Source organism: Myotis yumanensis, unplaced genomic scaffold (genome assembly GCF_028538775.1).
Source record: "Myotis yumanensis isolate MYYU_CA2020_CCGP unplaced genomic scaffold, mMyoYum1.0.hap1 SCAF_5, whole genome shotgun sequence".
Lineage (NCBI taxonomy): Eukaryota > Metazoa > Chordata > Mammalia > Chiroptera > Vespertilionidae > Myotis > Myotis yumanensis.
The window spans coordinates 105536725-105558910 of record NW_027223756.1 but is presented as its reverse complement, the minus strand read 5'-3'; the positions used below and the strand labels follow the sequence as shown (position 1 = coordinate 105558910).

The 22186-nt window shown below is 54.1% G+C and overlaps 1 protein-coding gene across 2 annotated transcripts in view; it reads left to right on the top strand.

Moving 5' to 3' along the window:
- PRSS12 (serine protease 12) overlaps window positions 1–22186 on the top strand; it is a 68311-nt gene that overhangs the window by 13890 nt on the left and 32235 nt on the right. The window contains exons 3-6 of one of the 2 annotated variants that reach the window (XM_070416890.1): window positions 2970–3142; window positions 6767–6923; window positions 18345–18523; window positions 20622–20763. In XM_070416890.1, the coding sequence (XP_070272991.1) occupies window positions 2970–3142; window positions 6767–6923; window positions 18345–18523; window positions 20622–20763 (651 nt within the window). The remainder of the gene's footprint in view (window positions 1–2969; window positions 3143–6766; window positions 6924–18344; window positions 18524–20621; window positions 20764–22186) is intronic. The other variant, XM_070416891.1, reaches the window with a different exon arrangement.

Genomic DNA, 22186 nt, shown 5'->3' with positions numbered 1-22186 from the left:
GCTAACCTTCCAGTTAGAGGGTCTGCCTCCTGGTGGTCAGTGCACATCATAGAGAGCGGTTGAGTGGCCTTAGCATATTACGCTTTGATTGGCTGAATAGCTGACTTGTCGACCGGACACTTAGCATATTAGGCTTTTATTATATAGGATATATATATATATATATATTTAAAAAAGAAAAATGCAGGTCTAAAAGACTGAAAGAAAGGTTTGCAATTTAGAAATATTTTGCATTAATAATCAGTGAGTGATAATCTATAATAATAAAAGCATAATATGCTAATTAGACTGGACGTCCTTCCAGATGTCCTTCCAGACAACCTTCTGGACAAAGCTGGGGCTGCAAGGGAAGCCTGGGTCCCAGGTGCCAGAGGGAAGCCGGTGCCGGCAGCTGGGGGAAGGAAGGCCTACTCTTGCACTGATTCCATGCGTCGAGCCTCTAGTCTATAGGATGAAAAGCTTAGTCAGCCCCAGTGAAACCAGTAAGATTTTGCCAGCTTCCTCCTGCTTCCCATGAGGAGGGTGAGGCGTGAGTATTCAGGAGAGACAAACCTTGAAGACAAGTTTTGTTGAGATTTTTTATTAGAGCAGCAAGTAGGGTTAATGTATCTAGTTACTTACTGATTTTAAACGTGAGCGTTGGTCTGAATCAGGAGGAGAGGCGGAAGCTGGGGCCTGTAAGCGTGTGGTGGTAGGAGTGGTAATTCTGATTTTATCAATGAGGGTTCCGTCTCAAAGAATGTTGGCTTGAGCGTCTCCTGGGAGAGCCTGAGGGTGTGAGCATCGGGTGGCAGTGTCAGCATCTTCCTACGGGCACATCTCCCTGTGCCTTGGTTCCCTGAGAACCGGGGAGGAACCGTGTCCCCTGAGGCTCTGACCTGGGAGGCCGGAGCGCCGGAAGGGCCATGGACTCCGGGAGCTGACCGGTCCGCTGCCGGACAGTCAGGCTCACATTCCCCGAGTGCCCGCTGTGAACAGCGCCCGGGAGGGCGAGCGGAGCCCAGACTACTTGCCGGCAGGACAGTCATGATGCAGATGTGCTCCCGACATGCACTGCTGCATGGAGACAGGCAGAGAGAGTGCCGTGTTAATCAGACAACCGTCTCCTCTATTTCAAATGCAACATCCATCTGTACATATAAAAGCATGTCCATTAGCTGTGCTAAACGCAGAGCTTATCTGCCTGTTACTAACTTACTAACTGGCAAAAGGCGTGCTGGCGTATACTGTATATAAGGGTTTCAATGTGAATGGATTGCCTCTTGGTGCGTCTTGCTTAGATACAGTGGGGGTCATCATTCTGAAATGCTGGGCTGAAGTGTGGAGCGAGAAACACTCTTCAGGCTCCAGCTTCTTCTTTTCCTCGTCTGAAGGCAGAGCATGGGCAGGCCCAGCTCAGAGTGATCTGTTCACGTCCGAAGGCCGGGAGTGGGCAGGCCCAGCTAAGAGTGATCTGTTCACATCTGAAGGCCGGGAGTGTGCAGGCCCAGCTCAGAGTGATCTGTTCACATGTGAGGCCGGGAGTTGGCAGGCCCAGCTCAGAGTGATCTGTTCACGTCTGAAGGCAGAGCATGGGCAGGCCCAGCTCAGAGTGATCTGTTCATGTCCGAAGGCCGGCAGTGGGCAGGCCCAGCTCAGAGTGATCTGTTCATGTCCGAAGGCCGGCAGTGGGCAGGCCCAGCTCAGAGTGATCTGTTCATGTCTGAGGCCGGGTGTGGGCAGGCCCAGCTCAGAGTGATCTGTTCACGTCCGAAGGCCGGGAGTGGGCAGGCCCAGCTCAGAGTGATCTGTTCACATGTGAGGCCGGGAGTGGGCAGGCCCAGCTCAGAGTGATCTGTTCACATCTGAGGCCGGGTATTGGCAGGCCCAGCTCAGAGTGATCTGTTCACATGTGAGGCCGGGAGTGGGCAGGCCCAGCTCAGAGTGATCTGTTCACATGTGAGGCCGGGAGTGGGCAGGCCCAGCTCAGAGTGATCTGTTCACATCTGAGGCCGGGTATTGGCAGGCCCAGCTCAGAGTGATCTGTTCACATGTGAGGCCGGGAGTGGGCAGGCCCAGCTCAGAGTGATCTGTTCACATCTGAGGCCGGGTATTGGCAGGCCCAGCTCAGAGTGATCTGTTCACATGTGAGGCTGGGAGTGTGCAGGCCCAGCTCAGAGTGATCTGTTCACATCTGAGGCCAGGTATTGGCAGGCCCAGCTCAGAGTGATCTGTTCACATGTGAGGCCGGGAGTGGGCAGGCCCAGCTCAGAGTGATCTGTCACGTCTGAAGGCCGGGAGTGTGCAGGCCCAACTCAGAGTGATCTGTTCACATGTGAGGCCAGGAGTGGGCAGGCCCAGCTCAGAGTGATCTGTTCACGTGTGAGGCCGGGAGTGTGCAGGCCCAGCTAAGAGTGATCTGTTCACATTTGAGGCCGGGAGTGGGCAGGCCCAGCTCAGAGTGACCTGTTAGCGTCCGAAGGCCGGGAATGGGCAGGCCCCGCTAAGAGTGATCTGTTCACATCCGAAGGCCGGGAGTGGGCAGGCCCAGCTAAGAGTGATCTGTCACATCTAAGGCCGGGAGTGTGCAGGCCCAGCTCAGAGTGATCTGTTCACATTTGAAGGCCGGGTGTGGGCAGGCCCAGCTCAGAGTGATCTGAGCTGAGTCCGACTGGGCTCCAGGTGTCATGTGCATGACTCGCTCCTCCCACAGCCCCGGTCCCTCTTTATGTGGGTGTATCTGCCCATTTTCTTCTAAAACCTGCCATGGACGTTAAAGCCACATGCACACCGTGGCTTCAAGACTGACTGAGAAGATGGCCCTGGGTAACCCACCCGGCTTGTCATTTCCTTGAAGCTTGTGTAACCCACGTGTTTTCCTTTCTCGTCCACGTCCGTCTTTATGGGTTTCTTCCATTTGAAAAATCCAAATGATGTGACCAAATTGCACCCCCCTTTGCTGAACCTGACGTCGATCATTGTTCTTCCAGGAGAAAGGGAGTCGCAGAACACACCCCGCTGTCCGGGCTGGGCCGCGTCCCCGTTCACTGGAGCGGCGTCCGCTGCCGAGGAGACGAGGAGAGCCTCCAGCTGTGCGCCAGGGACGCCTGGCGGGGCGGGGCGTGTCCGGAGGCGGCCGCCGTCAGGTGCAGCGTGTCCCACGGTAAAGGGCTTCATCCGTGTTTCCTTCCATGGTGTTGTCGGCCTGGTTCCAGGGGATGGCTGTCTCTGTTACACCACTTCCCGCGAGAGTGAGTCCAGGCATCGCCCTGTTCGGTCCTGGTTAATCTTCCCTGGGAGTGTGTCTCCTGTGCACACCATTCGGCCGCACGCTCAGCGTGTTTTCTATTTTCCCTGATTCGCTGACAGAAACGGTATGTGCTGTGCAGGACACACTTGCTTTGTTGGTGGGAAATCGTGATGGATGCGTGGTAGAAAGTCAGCTGGAGAGCAGAGGGAACCTGCAGCAGCCACAGCTGTGCTCACGGCGGGCGAGAGGGGGTCAGGCACCCGTGTCCCCTGTGGGCTTTGCAGGATGACTTCCTCCCGTGGGTGCGGCCTTCGTTAAGCACCAGGTACAGCGGGGCCTTGACTTATGACTTTAATTCGTTCCGTGACGGAGCTCGTAACTCAAATTACTCGTATGTCAAATCAAAAGTGAACGAGTGAGACACGTGATGCTGGGCTGATGTTGTGGCGTTCACTGTGACGTTCGCTGCGCCAACTAGCGGTGGGGTATCTGAAGCTGGCTCGTAACCCGAATTTTAGCTCGCAACTCAAAGCAAAAAATCGGCCAAGAGACGGCTCGTATCTTGAAAAACTCGTTAGTTGGGACACTCGTAAGTCAAGGGCCCACTGTACTGGGCACGAGGTGACCAGCAGAAAGGGCTCAGCCCACACAGGCCTGTGCTCGTAGGGACGGAAGTAGAGGGGGGGGCAGCTGCCGTCACAAAGGCTGATGTGTTTCCGGGACCAAGGTGTGTTTTAATGGGCAACCCAGGGCCACCACACCTCACAGAACCCCTTTTTCATTGTCCTCGGAGGTGCCCCAGGGCAGCGGGCCTGTGTGAGTGCAGGTGTCAGGAGGAAGAGCCAGCTCCCACCCCAGAACCACAGAGGCCAGGCTAGGGGCCTCCCTGTGAGCTGGCCGGAAGATCTCCGCCCTGCAGCCCTTTCCCACAGGAGGTGCACCTTCTGGTCTGCCCAGCGGCTGTCTGGTCTTTCCCTTCCCTTCTCATCCCCCACCTGTGGGGAGGCTGCCCTTGGCCGAGCCTGTGTTTGCACGGCTGCCTGGAGCACGGGCGGATGGGGCTCCACGGAGCACCACTGCGCTTTCCTCCGTTATTGCTTGTGTTCTCTGCTCACCCGGACGGATGCAATGTTACATTTTCAAGTAGAGAGGTAAGTAAAGTCTTAGAAACAACAATTCTCTCTCTCTCTGGATATTTCTCTACTTCTTAAAAAAGTGCATTCTGCTCTCTATAAGCAATCCACTTGTTTAAACCCTGGTTGCAAAGATAGAGTGAAGGTCACTTATCACCATATATGAAACATAGGAAGTTGAGACAAATGTGAAGTCAGAATGAGAAAAAGATGCTCTTATGGTAAATTACACGGGAGTATGAAGCGAATAGCTGGAACCAGTGAACACTGACTTCGCCGCCGGGCCATCGGCAGACTTTCCGGGCGTGTTTTCAATCGGGAGGTGACATTTGTGCCTCTTCCTCTGGGACCTGCCGCCGTCCCAACGCGTTTGGAGGCCACCGTGCGGGCACTGGCCCGGGAGCAGCCGCCTCCGTGAAAGCCTCGGGGGGTTTACTGGTCCGCAAGTCCAGCAGGAGCCGGCTGCCTCCCGGAAGTTCTCTCTCCGGTGATGCTGTGTGTTTGTGGGGAGGATGTGGGATGTTGACTTCCTTTTGTCCTCCAGCTTTTCTTGTTTTACAATTACTCACACAACCAGAAAAGCCACATGCTTTCAAATAAAACACGGCATTAACGATGCAAGGTGGTGTGCCGTAATGGTCCCGGGCTGTAGGCGATTTTAAATTTCCTTCGAGAATATTTTGTTTTTCTCTGTTCTCTAAGCTTACCACAGCACAAAGGGGCGGGGAGGCAGGGGAGGATGCAATAACTTAAGAAACTTACACATTTTAAAATTATCTTTCTGTATTTTCCACGCTTTTTAGAGGAAAAATACACATGACTTATGCAAATTTGTTTCCTACCATAATTGGGCCATCAGTTAATTATGGGAGCAATACACGATGCTGGGAACAGCTGTGCTCGCTCAGCCTGTCTTTATTCTTTTGCAAATAAGAGCCCGCGACCTGCATACGCGCACGCAGTGGACAGGAGTGTGTGCCGAGCGCATGGGCCGAGCCTGCCCCGAGCTCGGCTGGTGCTGCAAACGCACACGTCCAGGTGCCGGGCTGAGAGCCTCCGGGCCGGCCAGTGTGTCTCCTGTGGCCCAAGGGTTAGCGTTTGGCAGGAGGTGCCACTAAGCCTCCTAATAGGGACCCAGCTGTTCTGACCCTTTTACCACATCACAGCCTTCATTCTAGGAATGCAGGCCGCCTGCTGTGTCCCACACGCCCTCCCCGCCCCTCCCTCCCCCCCCCTCGCGGCCCTCAGCCAGGCTTCTCCGGAACAGATGCCCGCTGCCCCGGTGAGCGGTGAGCAAGCTCCGGGCTCCACGGCCTTCCTGACGACTCTGGCAGGAAGCACCTGGAGGTGAGGGCTGCCCAGGACCCAGGGTGCCCTGCAGCACCTGGGCACCCCCTGGCACAAGCAGGCGCCTCCCGTCTGCCTGTGAAGCAGAGCTGAGGGAACGCCAGCTCGTGTCCTTCCTAGGCGTGTGCTGTCACTCGTGGATCCAGCCGTGCGTACCTGTGTTCCGGCCCCTGGGTGCTGGGTGCCTGGGCGCAGGGACGGAGAGGCGCTCTGCGCTGCACTCCACGTGGCGTGTGACCACCCCGTCACGCACTTAGGGGAAGGTGGCCCCGAGGGAGACGGGGGCAGGCAGTGGGCAGGTCCCAGGGAGGCTCCCAGGAGGACGTCCGGAGTGGAGGACTGCGGAGAAGGGGCCCCTGTGACGGCCTGTGGGGCCGTCACTCCCACAGAAGGAGCCGCCGACATGCAGGCCCGAGGCCGGGCCAGCGTCAGGAGTCCGGGGATGGGAGGAGGGCAGAGTGGCCGTCCTGACCGAGGCCGGAGCGGAGGGAACTTGAGAGCGATGGGGCCAGCTCAGGGCACGGGCTAACGAGGAATCGGGGGGAGGACCGTGGTTCCAGACACAGGATGGGACTCTGAACCGGCTCCTGCCCGAGACACCCACCACCGTGTCATGAAGTGTCAGGCGCCCACTGGCCTTGGTTTCTGCGGATGTCCATGTCTGTCTGCGCTCAAACAGGTTGCTGCAGACTGAGTGCCCTTCGTGGTGGTTACAGGTCGGGAATGCCCAGGCGTCGGGAGAACAGTCTGTCCCCACGGCACTGCATGGACACCCGGTGTGCTCCCTGCAGGGGCGGGCGGGTCCCTTCTGGTTCCTGAGGCCAGGCCGCTGGGAAAGATGCGTGGGGACAGACGGCTTCCTCTTAGGAGCAGCTTGTGTGAACGAATTCAGTGCGGAGTGTGCCCACGGGCTGAGCTGAGCGTGAGGTAGATGAGTGTGCCGCATCACGGAAGTGCCTGAGTCAACACCACTTCACTGTGGGGACTGGGAAAGAACTGGGGAGCCCTCCTCCTCTGCTCCTGTCAGGAGGTGCTGTCACTGTCTCTGCTTTCCCAGGCGCAGGCCCCGCCTCCCCCGTCCTGCGCCTCGCAGGCGGGAGCAGCGCACACGAGGGGCGCGTGGAGCTCTACCACGCCGGCCAGTGGGGGACCGTCTGCGACGACCAGTGGGACGACGCCGACGCGGAAGTCGTCTGTAGGCAGTTGGGCCTCAGGTTGGTTCTCCTCGTCCTTGTTCCATTTTGCTTTAACGTTGGAACCTGGTATTTCCTGCCCGTCGTCAGGTGCTGTGTGTTCAAACTGCGCGTCCTTGAGCAAGTGGGAAATGCCAGCTTTGTGCTTCCTAAAGCCTGCGGCTCCCCAGGGAGGACGTGTGCTCCGCGTCCCCTCTGTCCTATCGGAGCTCCGTGTGCTGCTCTGCGGTCCCCTCTGTCCTATCGGAGCTCCGAGGGTTTTATACCCAGGGAAGCTGAGCCTTGCGCTGCTTCTCATAGTAGCTTTGTGTTGCTCCTGTCAGCCACAGAGACCTGTCAGTCTCAGAGACCTGTCAGCCACAGAGACCTGGCAGCCACAGAGACCTGGCAGCCACAGAGACCTGGCAGTCACAGAGACCTGTCAGTCACAGGGACCTGTCAGCCACAGAGACCTGTCAGTCACACAGACCTGGCAGCCACAGAGACCTGTCAGTCACATGATGACACCGCAGCATCCAGCTTCTCCCCGATGTCTGCGCTTTTGACCTCTGCTTCCTTATCTGTTGGGGTGTGTAGAACAAACAGTGTTGCTTGGTGTGCCAAGGAGATGGCTCCCATGGGCGGGCAGTGCAGGTGGGCCATGGAGAGCATGGCAGTCCGTGCTCCCTGCCGCACGGCACGGTGGGGACTGTCCGGGACATGGTCTGCGCCCCAGCTCCGCCAGCCCCCTCCAGTGGTTCTGGATGTAGGCACAGCGAGCCCGAGGTTTCTCTGACGTTCTGTTAACGGGCTTTTAATATTTGATATTTTCCCTGACCTTGGGGCTTGTCACTGAGCCCTGTGGGGGCTTCTCTGTCCGCACGGCCATTAGGGACCGTCCCCAACGGTGGTCGTCTTTGGAATGTGAACTGTCTCCACTCGTTTGTCTTTGGCAGTTGTTTTTGTAAATCACCCGCCTCCTTTGAAAAACTCGATGTTTATATCGAAGTATTTTAAAGTAAAATACAGACAATTTACCTCTAAACACTCCCCTGTGCATCTCTTAAAATAAGGACATTGTCCTGCGTGGCCAGCTGACCCTATCACAAGTGACCATTCCTGACGGTGCCTGACACCGTGGCTGGTCGGCAGCCCCCTCGTCCTGCTGCGCGGTCCCTGAGGTCTCTCTCTCCCAGGCCAGAGCCCTCTGTGACAGTGACAGGGACTGTGGAAGGGACCAGCCTCATGTGCTGCAGAGCGCCCACCTCCTGGGTCAGTGTTAATCCCTTAAACGGGAGCCTCTGGCTGAAGGATCGTCCCCCAGGCGACATGCTCGCCTCCCGCCTCCCGCCAGGACGCAAGGCACAGCTCTGGGCCGCCTGGGAACGACACTTCCCCGCCGTCCCCGCCCCGCTGACCCGCTGACCCGCTGGCCCGCTGACCCGGGGCCTCAGCGCCGTTCCCCGGTCCACGTGTGGACTGGCACACGCAGGACCAAGCCTGTGTCTGCAGGACTGACGGTCGCGGCATGTGGCGGGCACCGTGAGGTCGTTGTGGTCACTGTCTTTGGATGGGTCAGCAGTGAGGCCAACTAGCTCTTCCTGAGAAAATGTACTAATCCTTACATGTTTAAGACTAGACTTAAAAAATATATTTCCATTGATTTCAGAGAGGAAGGGAGAGGGAGAAATAGATAGAAACATCAATGATGAGAATCACTGAACGGCTGCCTCCTGCGCACCCCACACTGGGGACCCAGGGATCGAGCCTGCAGCCCGGACATGTGCGCTGCCCGGGAGTCGAACCATGACCCTCTGGTTCCTAGGTAGACGCTCAGTCACTGAGCCACACGGGCTGGGCTTCACACTAGATTTTGAAACTGTTCTGCTTGGGTGTCAGTTTCAGGACCAGTTTTCCTCAGACTGTAGGTGATGGAGTCCGAGTAGCGCGGGGCTGGGTGTGGGCTGCGGTGGGCCCGCCTGGAGACGGTGGCCGCAGGATACCGCTCAGCGCAGCGTCCCCCTCTGTGACGCATCTCACGTGGGGAGTTCAGTGACTAATGTCGCAAGCACGCGGCACGCTTCGGCAATGGAGGGCAGTCTGATTAGGGACTTTTGTCATTGGAGGATGTTAGTAAACATTCAAAGCAAACTGACCTTTGGGTGGTGAGTTTAATCAGCCGCCATTCCTTTATCCAGAATTTCTGTTCAGTTAGGTGCCTATGAAGTTGCCATTTTAAAACACTCTCGTTAACGTGTGTATTCACTGCGTATCGATCACGTGGTCAGTGGTGTGCTAATTGGTTTTCATGTGAGTTACTGAGAAACCTATGTCTTGGTCAAAAGTGGTAAGGATTTCGAGAGTATAGTAAGTAATAGCATATTTAGCATTCCCAGTTACAGTGTGGATTAATCTAAATTTAAGCTATAAGGCATTTTTAAAAATCACTAATATATTTCTGTGGAGAAAAAGGCAGGCCTTTTTTTTTTGCTCAGAAAAATGAATAGAAAATTTAAATGGCACACGGTGAATATTAATTATATTTGCGGTTATAGAAGTGATTCTGAAAGGGCAAAGATTTTTTTCGCTCACATCAACAGCTCTTATACAAAGACTATGTTGCCAACAGTCTGCACATAGAAAGAACATACAGATAGAACCACAAGGACGACTCTCTTCATGCTGAGCACATGTGTGGGTTCTTTCTCACGTGTTGGCACGTGCTTACAGCATAAGCATTAGCTCATTGCTGTCTTCTGTGTGAGGACTCATGTTTGGGAGATGATTCAAAGGGAAAATATCTCCAAATACACACGGCAGCAAAGGTCGCCCTCGGGCCTGGCGGTACCACCCAGCCTGCGCTGAGCTGCCATTTACAATTCTCTCACAAACTTGCATTGAAACAGCGTCTGCAACTGCCCTTCTCTAGAATGTGTTTGCTCACCTAAAGGCACAGTGCTTTCTGTAGGCGAGTTGTTTTTAATGGCATTTGGTGGTAAGCAGACAGCAGATGGTTGCTTGTCCACATTTATGGTTTGTTCCTGAGCAAACTACGTCTCAGCCTTGGTGGATCTGCTGCTTCCCCGAGGGGGACGACGTCATGCCTGCCCGCGGAGGGGGCTGCGGTTTCTCTGCTCTTCCCATGGTGTCTGTAGAGTTTGCTGGCTGGCAAGCTTCCCGAATACCAGAGGAATTACTGTGCTCAAGATACCGGGGTTTGATTAACCCCGAGCTTGGAGAACAAGGAGGGAGAGGAAGGGAGGCAGCCAGATGTTAGCAATGGAACCTGGGAAAGCATCTGTACACGGAAGCTCCAGGGGAACCTTCACTAGAGCTGCTTTCCTGCAGGAACATGAAAGCCTTTCTGTGCCTTTCAGAACCCTGAAAAGCACAGCTCAGGACTGTGTGGATATGCTGTAATTGGCATAGGAATTTAACAGTTTCAAACAGTTTTTTTTTTCTGCTGTAAAGTTATCGTACAAAGCCATATTATTGAGTGGTCAGAATAAAAATTCTTCTCGTACAAATGGCTTTTTAAAAGTTTTTTCTTTGCTCTTTCATTTTACTGTTCTTTCGTTTTTAAAAATATTTTATAAAATTTACCCTAAAGAGGGCCTGGTGTAGGGCATTATTGAGAAGAAGAGCGGTGCGGGAGTTAGGGCTCTGAGAGGACCCTCAGGCCAGGCGTCTTCTGCTATGAGAGCCAGGAGCCTGAGGTCAGAGGCTCCCAGCTTAGAATTCCTTCCTTTCACGTTACACTGTTTACAAAACAGCCGTGTGTTAAGAATAAATACAAATATGGGGCTGAAAGAAGTAGGGGAGTGAAGAAAGAAAGGTTAATTAATGGGGGGAAATGAGTATGTTGTAAATATATTTTACTGATTTTTTACAGAGAAAGGGAGAGGGATAAAGAGTCAGAAACATCGATCAGCTGCCTCCTGCACACCCCCTACTGGGGATGTGTTCGCAAGAATCGAACCCGGGACCCTTGAGTCCGCAGGCCGACGCTCTATCCACTGAGCCAAACCGGCCAGGGCAAAATGAGTACGTTTTAGGGAGACAGTGTTTGAGGGGCCACGGGCCCTCACTGAAAAGGCCCAGGAGGCTGGGAGCCAGCAGAGCGCCTCAGGCCGGCTTTCCACCCAGCGGTGGGTAACCCTGGGCAAACGGTTTAACGCCTGGGCCTCAGGCTCCTCAGCTGTAAGTTGGGGAGAGTGCCTCCATGGGGTTACAGGGAGGATTGGATGAGTTAAGGCCTGGGAAGCTGGGAGCCTGGTGCCCAGCCAGCAGTGAGCATTCGGTGCCCGTCAGCCCTCATTCTTGGAGATGGAGGGGGTCGCTTTCCAGGGAGAAATCTAGGCTATTGAGCATTTAACACGAGTTCTTTCATCCATAGGTTACAAGTGTCACAAACTGATATTTGTAGTTAAAGGACCCATTTTTCGTAATCTAACAAGTAACTACCTTGCACAGTGGAAGGGCCTGTTCAAAGTGGTTGCTGGGCCTGAAGACTGAGTTAGTCCAATGGGGCTATTGATTTGGTCTTTTTTTTTTCATGAAAAACTAAAACAACAAACCTTTATGCGAGTACAGTCTGATTAGTGGATGGGTGTAGGAATGTTCGGGCTGAGGGTCGGACACGGAATCAGTTCTGTGTCTTGGGGGCTTGCTGTTCTGTGGGGCAAACAGCTCTACAGGAAACGCTGGTAACTCGGGGTCTCCTATCAGAGCACCAGTTCCCAGGTTCCCTCTGTGGTCAGAGGGTAAGAGAGGCAGCCGCTCGGGGCTGTCACCAGGATGAAACAGAGACCAGGCAGCTTTCCAGAACTCACAGGGCCCTGGGCTGTCACAGCCGTAGGGTTTATGCTGCTCTGCCCAGTACCGCCATCTCTCAAGGCAGGATCGTCAGTTCCTTTGGTGGCCCCCTGAGAGCCCAGGCACAGGAGCCCGGGACTGGCCCGGGAATATGTGTGTAAATAGTACCTTCTTCATTCCAATAGCCTCACATCAGCTGGAAACCCCACCCACCCCACCCCACCCCATCCCACCCCACTGACCTCACCCCACCCCACCCCACCCAACCCCACCCCACCCCATCCCGCACCAAAGTGTTGCCAGGGCCCCATCCACCTCCTGCCCAGTCCCAGCCCTGCCTCCTGGGTAGTCCAGTGTCCCACTGCGTCCGCCTGTGCTGCGGGTGGGGATCTGAAGCTCAGGCCCCCTCCCTTTGGGTCTCTCCAGGGTCCCCACCTGTCCTCACCCAACCGGAAGCCCTGGCTTTCCCAAGGGAGTGGGGAGCAGGTCCCATGGGCCTTTTCGGTTGTCTCCCCTCCGGGGTAGGGTGGGGTGAGGTGGGGTGCACCATGCAGGGCCTTGGGGCCGGCCATCCTTCCTGCTCCCACTCCTCCCTGGTCAGTTCATCCATTGCCGTCTGTGACCGTCTAACCATGATGCCTTAACATGTGGAACGTGTGCTGTGGGGCCATCACTAACCTCTAGCCCTGTGTCTGCATGAGCATGTGGTCTCCAGTCCTGCCACCCCTTCTGCAGTCCCCGTGGCCGGGAGGCGTGGACATGCCGCTGCTCCCCGAGCCAGGGCCTGGCCAGCCCCCCTCTCCCTGCAAGCCCCCCACCCCCTCCCCAACCAGGGCTGAGGGGCAGCTCTGGGGCCTGGGGAAAGCCAAATTGCCAAAACAGAAGTGGCCTCCAGCCCCATCTGAGAGGCCAGGTGTTTGGCCTGGTCTGCATCCTTGGCCTCAGATGGGCCTCATCTTTATGCAAGTTCATGGCCCATCCATCCTGGCCTCCTTGCTCCACTACAGTGGTTCTCAACCTTCCTAATGCCGTGACCCTTTAATGCAGTTCCTCATGTTGTGGTGACCCCCAATTTCATTGTTACAAATTGAACATAATTAAAGCCTAGTGATTAATCACAAAAACAGTATGTAATTATATATGTGTTTTCCCAAGGTCTTAGGTGACCCCTGTGAAAGGGTCGTTCGACCCCCAAAGGGGTCGTGACCCACAGGTTGAGAACTGCTGCTCTACTAGCTCCTAGACATGCGCTCGCTCTCTCTCTCTCTCTCTCTCTCTCAGTCTCCCTCTCCCTCTCCTCTCTTACATCCTTTCCATCCACAATGGAAAGTGTGGGGATATATAAGGAAGAAAAGAGTGCACACACATCATCTTTCAGGTTTGAAATACAATGTATCCCAGGTGCTCTGTGCAGCCTGTTGAATACACTGTATCGCAGGTGCTCTGTGCAGCCTGTTGAATACAGTGTATCCCAGGTGCTCTGTGCAGCCTGTTGAATACAGTGTATCGAAGGTGCTCTGTGCAGCCTGTTGAATACAGTGTATCCCAGGTGCTCTGTGCAGCCTGTTGAATACAATGTATCCCAGGTGCTCTGTGCAGCCTGTTGAATACAGTGTATCCCAGGTGCTCTGTGCAGCCTGTTGAATACAATGTATCCCAGGTGCTCTGCCTGCCTGTTGAATACAGTGTATCCCAGGTGCTCTGTGCAGCCTGTTGAATACAGTGTATCCCAGGTGCTCTGTGCAGCCTGTTGAATACAATGTATCCCAGGTGCTCTGTGCAGCCTGTTGAATACAGTGTATCCCAGGTGCTCTGTGCAGCCTGTTGAATACAGTGTATCGAAGGTGCTCTGTGCAGCCTGTTGAATACAGTGTATCCCCGGTGCTCTGTGCAGCCTGTTGAATACAATGTATCCCAGGTGCTCTGTGCAGCCTGTTGAATACAGTGTATCACAGGTGCTCTGTGCAGCCTGTTGAATACAGTGTATCCCAGGTGCTCTGTGCAGCCTGTTGAATACAGTGTATCCCAGGTGCTCTGTGCAGCCTGTTGAATACACTGTATCCCAGGTGCTCTGTGCAGCCTGTTGAATACAGTGTATCCCAGGTGCTCTGTGCAGCCTGTTGAATACAATGTACCCCAGGTGCTCTGTGCAGCCTGTTGAATACACTGTATCCCAGGTGCTCTGCCCGCCTGTTGAATGCACTGTATCCCAGGTGCTCTGTGCAGCCTGTTGAATACAATGTACCCCAGGTGCTCTGTGCAGCCTGTTGAAACACAATGTATCTTGGCGCTCTGCCCAGTGCGTTGTGCTCTGCCCAGCCTGTCTTGAGTCACTCTCAGCCAATGGGTGGTTCTAGGTTGGGTTTGTTATTTTTTTTTCTTGATGATAAAAAGAATTGAGTTTGTAACCTTTTAGCCTAAATCTTGTGTGAAGATGATATTAGTCTTTAAACTCTAAACATGGAAGAGGGGAGAATGCATTACTGTTGCTTTAATGTGGCCACTGGAAGGTTGTGCGTTTCCCCACGTGGTCAGTGGCCATGGACACAGCTTGATCTTCTCCATTGCCCCATTTTTTGGGTGTGTACCGGTTATTTTGTCTTTCACCACAATATTAATTTCTAGGAGTTTTTTTTTCCCCCTTTGGTTGCTGTTACATAGTTCCAATATTTCTTCCAGATGGTCAGTTTGCCTTTTGATTCTGATTAGGACAGAGCACCCAAGATACACTGTGTTTCAACAGTCTTGCTCTACAGAAGTTTAAATCTGTACGCGGTTCAATTGAACTCTTAGTTTTAGTTGCAGTTTTCCGACTTCTGGGTTTCTGATATTGTTCAGGAGGTCTTACTCCCAAGGTTACGGGAAGTGTTTTTATTCTGGGCACTTCTTCATCTGCCTGCTGCCTTCTCTTTGTCCCCCCTCCCTCCTCCTCCCCTCCTCCTTTCTTTCTTCCCATACGTGGGTCTTTGAACCTTCTGGAATTTATTGTTGTTGCTGTTGAGGTGGGATCAGATGTTATATCCTCCCAGATTGGTCCCTGGCGTTCTTGGAGCTCCGAATCCTGGCTCGGTGGATTGTGCCCATTGAAAATGTTTTCATACATCGTTCCCTCTCCTAGCGCCGTCCCAGGACCAAGGCCCAAGGGGAACCTCCTTTCCCCAGCTCTCCTGTCCGGCCTCCCCTGGCCCAAGTCTGCCTCCATCAGCCTCGCCTCTCTGCCCCGCCCCTGCCTTCAGTGTGCTGAGCCGGCTGCAGGTCTGCAGAGTTAGTCCTTTCCCTGGGGACAGGGCAGCAGGCTGGCCTGAAAGGGCAGATAGTCCTGGGCTTTGCAGCCGGCGCCGTGCCTCTGTGGCGTGCAGGCTCCCAGAGCCCAGGAGCTGTGCGTGGGCTTGTTCCAGCGAAGCTTTGCGTCCCGGCGGTGGAGTGGGGATTTCACGTGATTTTCACACGCCACAAATCAGGTCTTTGTTTGAGTTTTCCCCAACCCGTGAGAGAAGGTGGAAGAGCACTGGCTCCAGCACAGAGGAGCGGGCCTGTGCGCTTCTCCCCGGGCCGCCTTTCGCCCTCTCTGCTCCCAGCCCCAGCTCCCGCCTCTCTGCTCCCTGGGCCCTCCTGCAGGAAGGAGCCGGACCTCGGGCACCCCTCCTCCGACCCAGCCTAGCATGGACGTGGCGCATGCGAAACCACGCCGTCCAGTCATTCACGCCCCGGGTTCCGGGAGCAGCTCACAACCAGGGCGGGAGGCGAGGGGTGGTGTTCAGCCGGGGTCACAGGCCCGCTGCCCCCTGTAGCGTGGTGGCCGCGAGCAGGTTTCCTTGTGGAAGGGAGAGCTCTCCCACTCTGACTCTTAAAGCCCTCTAACTTCTTCACAGCCTTATGGACACTGTTGCAGGGCATTTTGGTATAAAAGTACCTTCCTGGGGACATACGTGCTTCCTAGGTTTTGTTTGTCCACGGCCGCGGCTTCCGTGAAACACTGTGCGTGCGGGAGCCCCGTCTTATGAGAATAAAACAACGCCGACCTGTCCCGTGCCTCAGAGGCTGCAGAGACTGCACAGACGTGTTATTGTAAAGGTTGCTTTAAACCAAACAGATAAGGAAAAACATTTACCACGTGAACCGGGACATGCTGGGATTTTAGCGGGTTCTCTCTCCTCTCCACTTGCCCAGCGCAGCCTTGGCGGAGCGGGGAGAAGGAAACTGATGTTTGCTGAACGTGGTGCCCAGTGGATTGTGGACACTGCTCAGCCGGGAGGTGTGTCACTCACCAACTGCAGGGGGCGCTGCTCACGTGCCAGGCGGGCGGGACCACCGGCCCGAGGCCCTGCCTCAGGTCATCCTCACAACGTGCGTGCGAAAGAGCGGGCCTCCCCCGTGTCTATTTATTTAGTTATTTATTTACTTACTCTGTGTTTAAAAGAAGCCTCTTGGGCCTGGAAAGTTTTATAAGTTGTGGGGGGAGCCCAGCCGGAGCCCAGCCTTGCACCGGAAGGCCCGTCCCCACATCGGCCTTTGCTCTGCAGCCTCAGCCCGGAGCGTCGGCTTCCGCCCGGCCGGTGAGCGTGGGCCCGTGATGTCCGTGGCTCTCTTCTGTGGCACACAGACCCGCATCGCAACCACCAAACACATAGCTTTCAAAGCCCTGTTAGCCAAACCGGTTTGGCTCAGTGGATAGAGCGTCGGCCTGTGGACTGAAAGGTCCCAGGTTTGATTCCAGTCAAGGGCATGTACCTGGGTTGCGGGCACATCCCCAGTAGGAGGTGTGCAGGAGGCAGCTGGTTGATGTTTCTGTCTCATCGATGTTTCTAACTCTCTATCCCTCTCCCTTCCTCTCTGTAAAAACTCAATAAAATATATTTTAAAATAATAAAAAAAATAAATAAAAGCCCTGTTAACCGAGCACTCGTGGCTTCTGTCCAGGAGACTAGCGATGGCATCCTGACTGTCCCTTAGCAAAGCAAACACATCCGCTCACAACATCAGGTTGTTCTGACAGTATCACTTGTGTTAGGAAAATGCCCTTTTTCCCTTTGAAATCTGCCCTCTTGGCGGTAGATGCTCACCTTTAACCTTTGCTGGGGCGGACTCTCGGTGTTCACTGTATGACAGACTGCGGTCAGTGTCGGACTCTAAGCGGTAAAATGTTAACTCCGCCCAAACACCCTCCTCCACCTGCTGCTCCTTTTGTCTCGGTTTCCTCCACCTCCTGTGAATCCCTTCCTTCCCCCTGCGGCGCCATCTGCAGGTCACACAGGCCGGGTGGGGACGGAAGCAGTAATTGGCTTTCCTGGTATCTAAAGGGTTTACTTTCAGATCTCTTCAGACGTGTTCTCTTACGAGAAACTTCCATAGTATCTACTGCAATGAGTCAAACAAGTTCCTCTTTAACCATAAATTTACTCTTCGAGACTTCACCGTTCCTGGGGTATTGTACCTATCTAGCGCGCTTTTTTTCAATATATTTGGTTGATGAAGGACTTGTATGCATGCATATAAGCATAACTACTGAACATAAGACACTGGGGGGTAAGGGAGGGCAGGGGATTGTCAAGGGCCGGGGGGGGGGGGGGGAAGGACACATATGTAATACCCTTTGTAATACTTATTATATTTTTTTTTAAAAAGAATAAAAAAATAAATAAAAAAATAAAAGAAATTAAAAATATATATATATATTTGGTTGAAAATTCTCAAGGTAGTTGTAATGTTATGGGAAAAGGGCAGCTAAAATAATGGGGTGGGTGAAGCGTCATTAAACAGTAAACAGCAGAAAGATGCTCTGGTCTGAGAGTGAGAGGCCGAGGGGAGCTGGGCGTGCCGTGTCCTGGCCGTGCCTGGTGCTGACGGGCGGGCCTGGCCGGCACTGAGCAGGTCCCGGTGCCTCGGCGCTCTGTGGAGAAGCACAGTTAGGCCAGTGATCTGAGTGAGGCGGTGTTTTCCTTAGAAAGGCGTTTGGCTGTAAGAGCTGAAAACAGCAGTGGCTGCAGCCAGCTTCCTTCTCTCTCAGGAAGGGACCAGAGGCACCGCTAGGGCGGGTCCAGGTCCGGCTCTGCAGTCCTGGGCCCAGGCCGCCTCCTCGCAGTTCCGTCTCCTTTGGCTGCTGAGGGCCCTGATAGTGCCAGGGCTGCAGCCATGCCCAGCCTGGGTCAGTGGGGAGGAGGGGCCCTGGCACTTCCCCCAGGGCCGCTGGGCCAGCCGTGCTGCTCGGAAGTGGTGGGAGTCCGCGCGGGATGCTGGCAGGGTCTGCAGATGATGGTGTGACCTTGCACAGTGTGCATGTGTTAATGCCACGGAAGTGCACACTTAAAAACGCTCAAAATGATAGTTTTATGTTACGTGTATTTTACAACAAATAAATAAGCAGCCGTCGTTCCTCCGGGAGGGGAGCCGGGGGTGCGGCTCTTCCGGGGACAGCCTGCGCCCAACGGCCGAGGTGCGTTCCTCTGAAAGGAGATGCCTTTGTGCACGACCAGGGCCCTGGGAGCACTTGTCACGCCAAGAACGCACAGAGCAGCGACCGCGGTGCGGGAGGGCGTGGGCGACTGCGGAGCGACGACGAGGGAAAGTGTGGGCTCACCCTGTTCAACTTTCACCAGGAGCCGCAGGACGTCAGACCCTCCGTGTCTAACGCAGTTCTTGTCGTGCCAGTGGCGTCGCCAGAGCGTGGACGCGGGCCCACTTCGGGGAGGGGTCCGGCCCGGTGCTGCTGGACGAGGTGCGCTGCACGGGCAACGAGCTGGCCATCGAGGAGTGTCCGAGGGGCTCCTGGGGCGAGCACAACTGTGGCCACGGAGAGGACGCCGGCGTGTCCTGCACCCCTCTGACGGGTAGGCTTCCCGGCCCCGGCAGCTCCGGCCCAGCTCCTGCGGGCTGCCCTTTCCTTTGTCTCAATGTAGGCAGTCTTACTAATTGAGCATAAAAATAAACATGCCCACAAAACCTAACGGAAATGGTCTGCTAAAACGCTAGCCCCTTACTTATAGATATTGCGGAATTTTCACTGGAAGAATATACAGTGCTGCCCGGCTGGCGTGGCTCAGTGGCTGAGCATCGACCCATGAACCCAGAGGTCACGAGTTCGATTCCCAGTCAGGGCACAGGCCTGGGTTGTGGGCTTGATCCCCAGTGGGGGGCATGCAGGAGGCAGCCGATCGACGATGTTTCTCATCGATGTTTCTCTCCCAATTCCTTCCTCTCTCTCTCTAAAAAATCAATAAAAACATATTTAAAAAATAAAGGGTATACAGTCCTGTAAAGCTAGGTCAGAATAGATGATTTTGTTGCAAAATATGACTTTGTTTCATTATATACTAGTTGTCCCCAGTAATGAAAATCGCGTGCAGTGGTAAACGTCACATTTTAGGTATTAGACCTCTAGTCCATTCCTCTTTGAACCTGTATTGACACTCAGAATGTGTTTGCAGCTGGTGGAACTGCCTGGTGGGGTCCTGAGTCAGCACCGTCAAAGCAACCAGGCCACCGTGGTATGCTCCACCGTCAGACTGAGCCAGACCACAGCGCTGCCACCCGCCACGCCACGTGCCGGAGAAGGGCGTGCTGGAGGGCTGATGCGTGTGTGCGCACGCATACACACACACACACACACACACGCACACCCGCACTTACTCGCCCTGGGGGTGGAAGAGAGACGTGCACACCAAGGGAAGGCAGGTCATCGCAGAGCCACTGTGTCTATAGTAAAAAATTCGAAAATGTGGGGTTTTAAACTGTGTTTAAAAGAAATTTTTTAAAAACCTTAGGGCCTACGAAGTGCTGAAGTTACAGTTTTTCATTACCAAGGTCTGTGCACGCTGTTGTTTGCATCAGCAGAACAGCACGTTTACTAAGCACAGCAGGAGCACAGCATTCTGCCGAGGCCGAGCCGTGCGCCTGCCTGTCCGCACGGCCAGCCTGTGGTGTGGCCGTGAGCCGCAGCGCTGGGCGGACTGTAGTGTTACACTAGGTCCTTCTAAGAGACATGCTTGTGCTTTAAAAGATCCGAGATTCATGAAAAGTATGACTTTTGCCCAAGATTATTTGTATGTTCCATTTGGGACAGTATTTGGATTATTTTGGGTGGTAATGGCTTTTAAGTCTACTTTCTGGGGATACATTTATCGTGTTGTGAATCCGCTTAGAACGTAGTTACAGGGTTCTCTGGGAATTAACACTCGTTGAGTTCATAAGGTTCAAATTCAAATCTGCGTGATGAGGAGGCACCCGGAGGCGCGCCCTGTGCCGGGTCTGAGGTCCACGGCGCCTGCCGCAGCCAGTGCATCACCGGGAGCCTCCTCTCCGGCCACAGTCATGTCCAGGCTCCATGTTTTAATTTTTCCCCTTGCAGCTGAAGTTTTCAGCTATTTCCAAGTTACTATGTTTTCTTACTTTTTTTAAATATATATTTTATTGATTTTTTACAGAGAGGAAGGGAGAGGGATAGAGAGTTAGAAACATCAATGAGAGAGAAACATCAATCAGCTGCCTCCTGCAAACCCCCTACTGGGGATGTGCCCGCAACCAAGGTTCATGCCCTTGACCGGAATCGAACCCGGGACCCTTCAGTCTGCAGGCCAACGCTCTATCCACTGAGCCACACCGGTTAGGGCTGTTTTCTTACTTTTGAAGCTTACAAGACAAATACTGCTCAGACCTCAGGCGATTGAAGCCTCAGGACATTTCCCAAATATTTAATCCAGAGAAACCCGAACAGCTACCACGGGATTACAGCAGCATGTTTTCCTGCTCCGAGAGCGGCAGATGAGCCGGGACGGCAGGGATGCGTGAGTCCTGCTTGGAAACACCCAGTGGCCTCAGGGCCTGGAGTCAGAGAGCCCTGCCCCTGGCGATGCTTCTGGTGACATGAGACGCCGTTTTGCTCTTTCCTGAGAATTGTTTTGCTTATGTTTGTGTCTCCTCTCCTCGCAGACGGCGTCCTCAGACTCGCAGGGGGGAAGGACAGCCACGAGGGCCGCCTGGAGGTGTACCACGGGGGGCAGTGGGGGACGGTCTGTGACGACGGCTGGACGGAGCTGAACGCGCACGTGGTGTGCCGGCAGCTGGGGTTCAGGTGAGGCCCGGTGACAGGCGGCCCGGCGGCCACGTCTGTTTAAGCCGATTGAAGTCCTTGCTCGTAACTCCCACGCCAGGAATGCACGTTCTCTCCTCGGCCTGCCCCCTGGGCCTGTACGTGCAGGTAGGAAATAGAAACAGGGACATTTTCTCTGCTGACAAATAGCCGTGTCTTGCTGTTTGTCTCTCTCACCTCCCTGCCGCGGCCTCTCCTGGAATGATGGCTTAGGGGTGGGTGGCTTCCTGTCCCGCGGTGTCTGTTCGAGTCGGCCGTGCGCTGTGGGTGCCCGGTGTCACCTGCGCCCTCCTGCGTGGATGCTGCCAGCTCTGACGTCACTGCCTCTCGTGGCAGAGCGCCCGCGGCAGGGCTCTGGGCTTCCCTTATTCCCTTTCTCAGAATGCGAAGACAGTGCCCACTTTTATCGAGAAAACAGCCTCCTTGTCATGAGGTGACCTTGGGAGCTCACCCTCGACCTCCCTGTAAAAGCTGGGGTCACACTTGGGCGACATGCTTGGTGCCCCCCCCCCCCGCCCCCCCAATGCACTCCAGGGCAAGAGGCGGGAGTCCCGCAGACGGCGCCTCACCGAGCTCATGGTAGCCCGTTCTGTCCTCTTGTCCGGGTTCCTGTCGTGCTGAAATCTGGCGAAATCATTTCACTGCAGCTCAGGACAGAGCTAACTGCAAATATGCATGAAACTTAAAATATACTTTCGTTCAGGCCAGGCATGGCCACGGTGGAGACGTGTTTTTTTTAATTTGTGAAAGTAATGTGAAATATTAGCGAGTTTGAAGAAGAAAATTAAAAGTGCCCATAACGTTCCCACTCCTGTATCAGTGCAACCACACGTCATCAGCATAACCTGCATGTGTAACTATCACCGTTCCGGCAGCGGGCACGGGCTGTTTCCATCCACGTTTTCACCATTATTTTACTACATAGTCATAATTTTTATTTTTATTTTATTTTTTAAAAACGTATTTTATTGATTTTTCACAGAAAGGAAGGGAGAGGGATAGAGAGTTAGAAACATCAATGAGAGAGAAACATCGATCAGCTGCCTTCTGCACACCCCCCACTGGGGATGTGCCCGCAACCAAGGTACGTGCCCTTGACCGGAATCGAACCTGGGACCCTTGAGTCTGCAGGCCGACGCCCTATCCACTGAGCCAAACCGATTAGGGCGTAGTCATAATTTTTAGTGACAGCATAGTTTCCACTGAATGTGTATGCCATGATTTGTTTAATATTTAGGTTAGTTTTTTCTGTTATAAATACTGTCATCGTACTATCAACACATGCTATTGCCCAATATTTTTGTGGGCACTATAGTTGTAATTATTGGGTTAAGGGGTATAACATACCATCCAAATAAATAATGATATTTAATGAATGAAAAGTACTTAATAAATGTCATTTCAT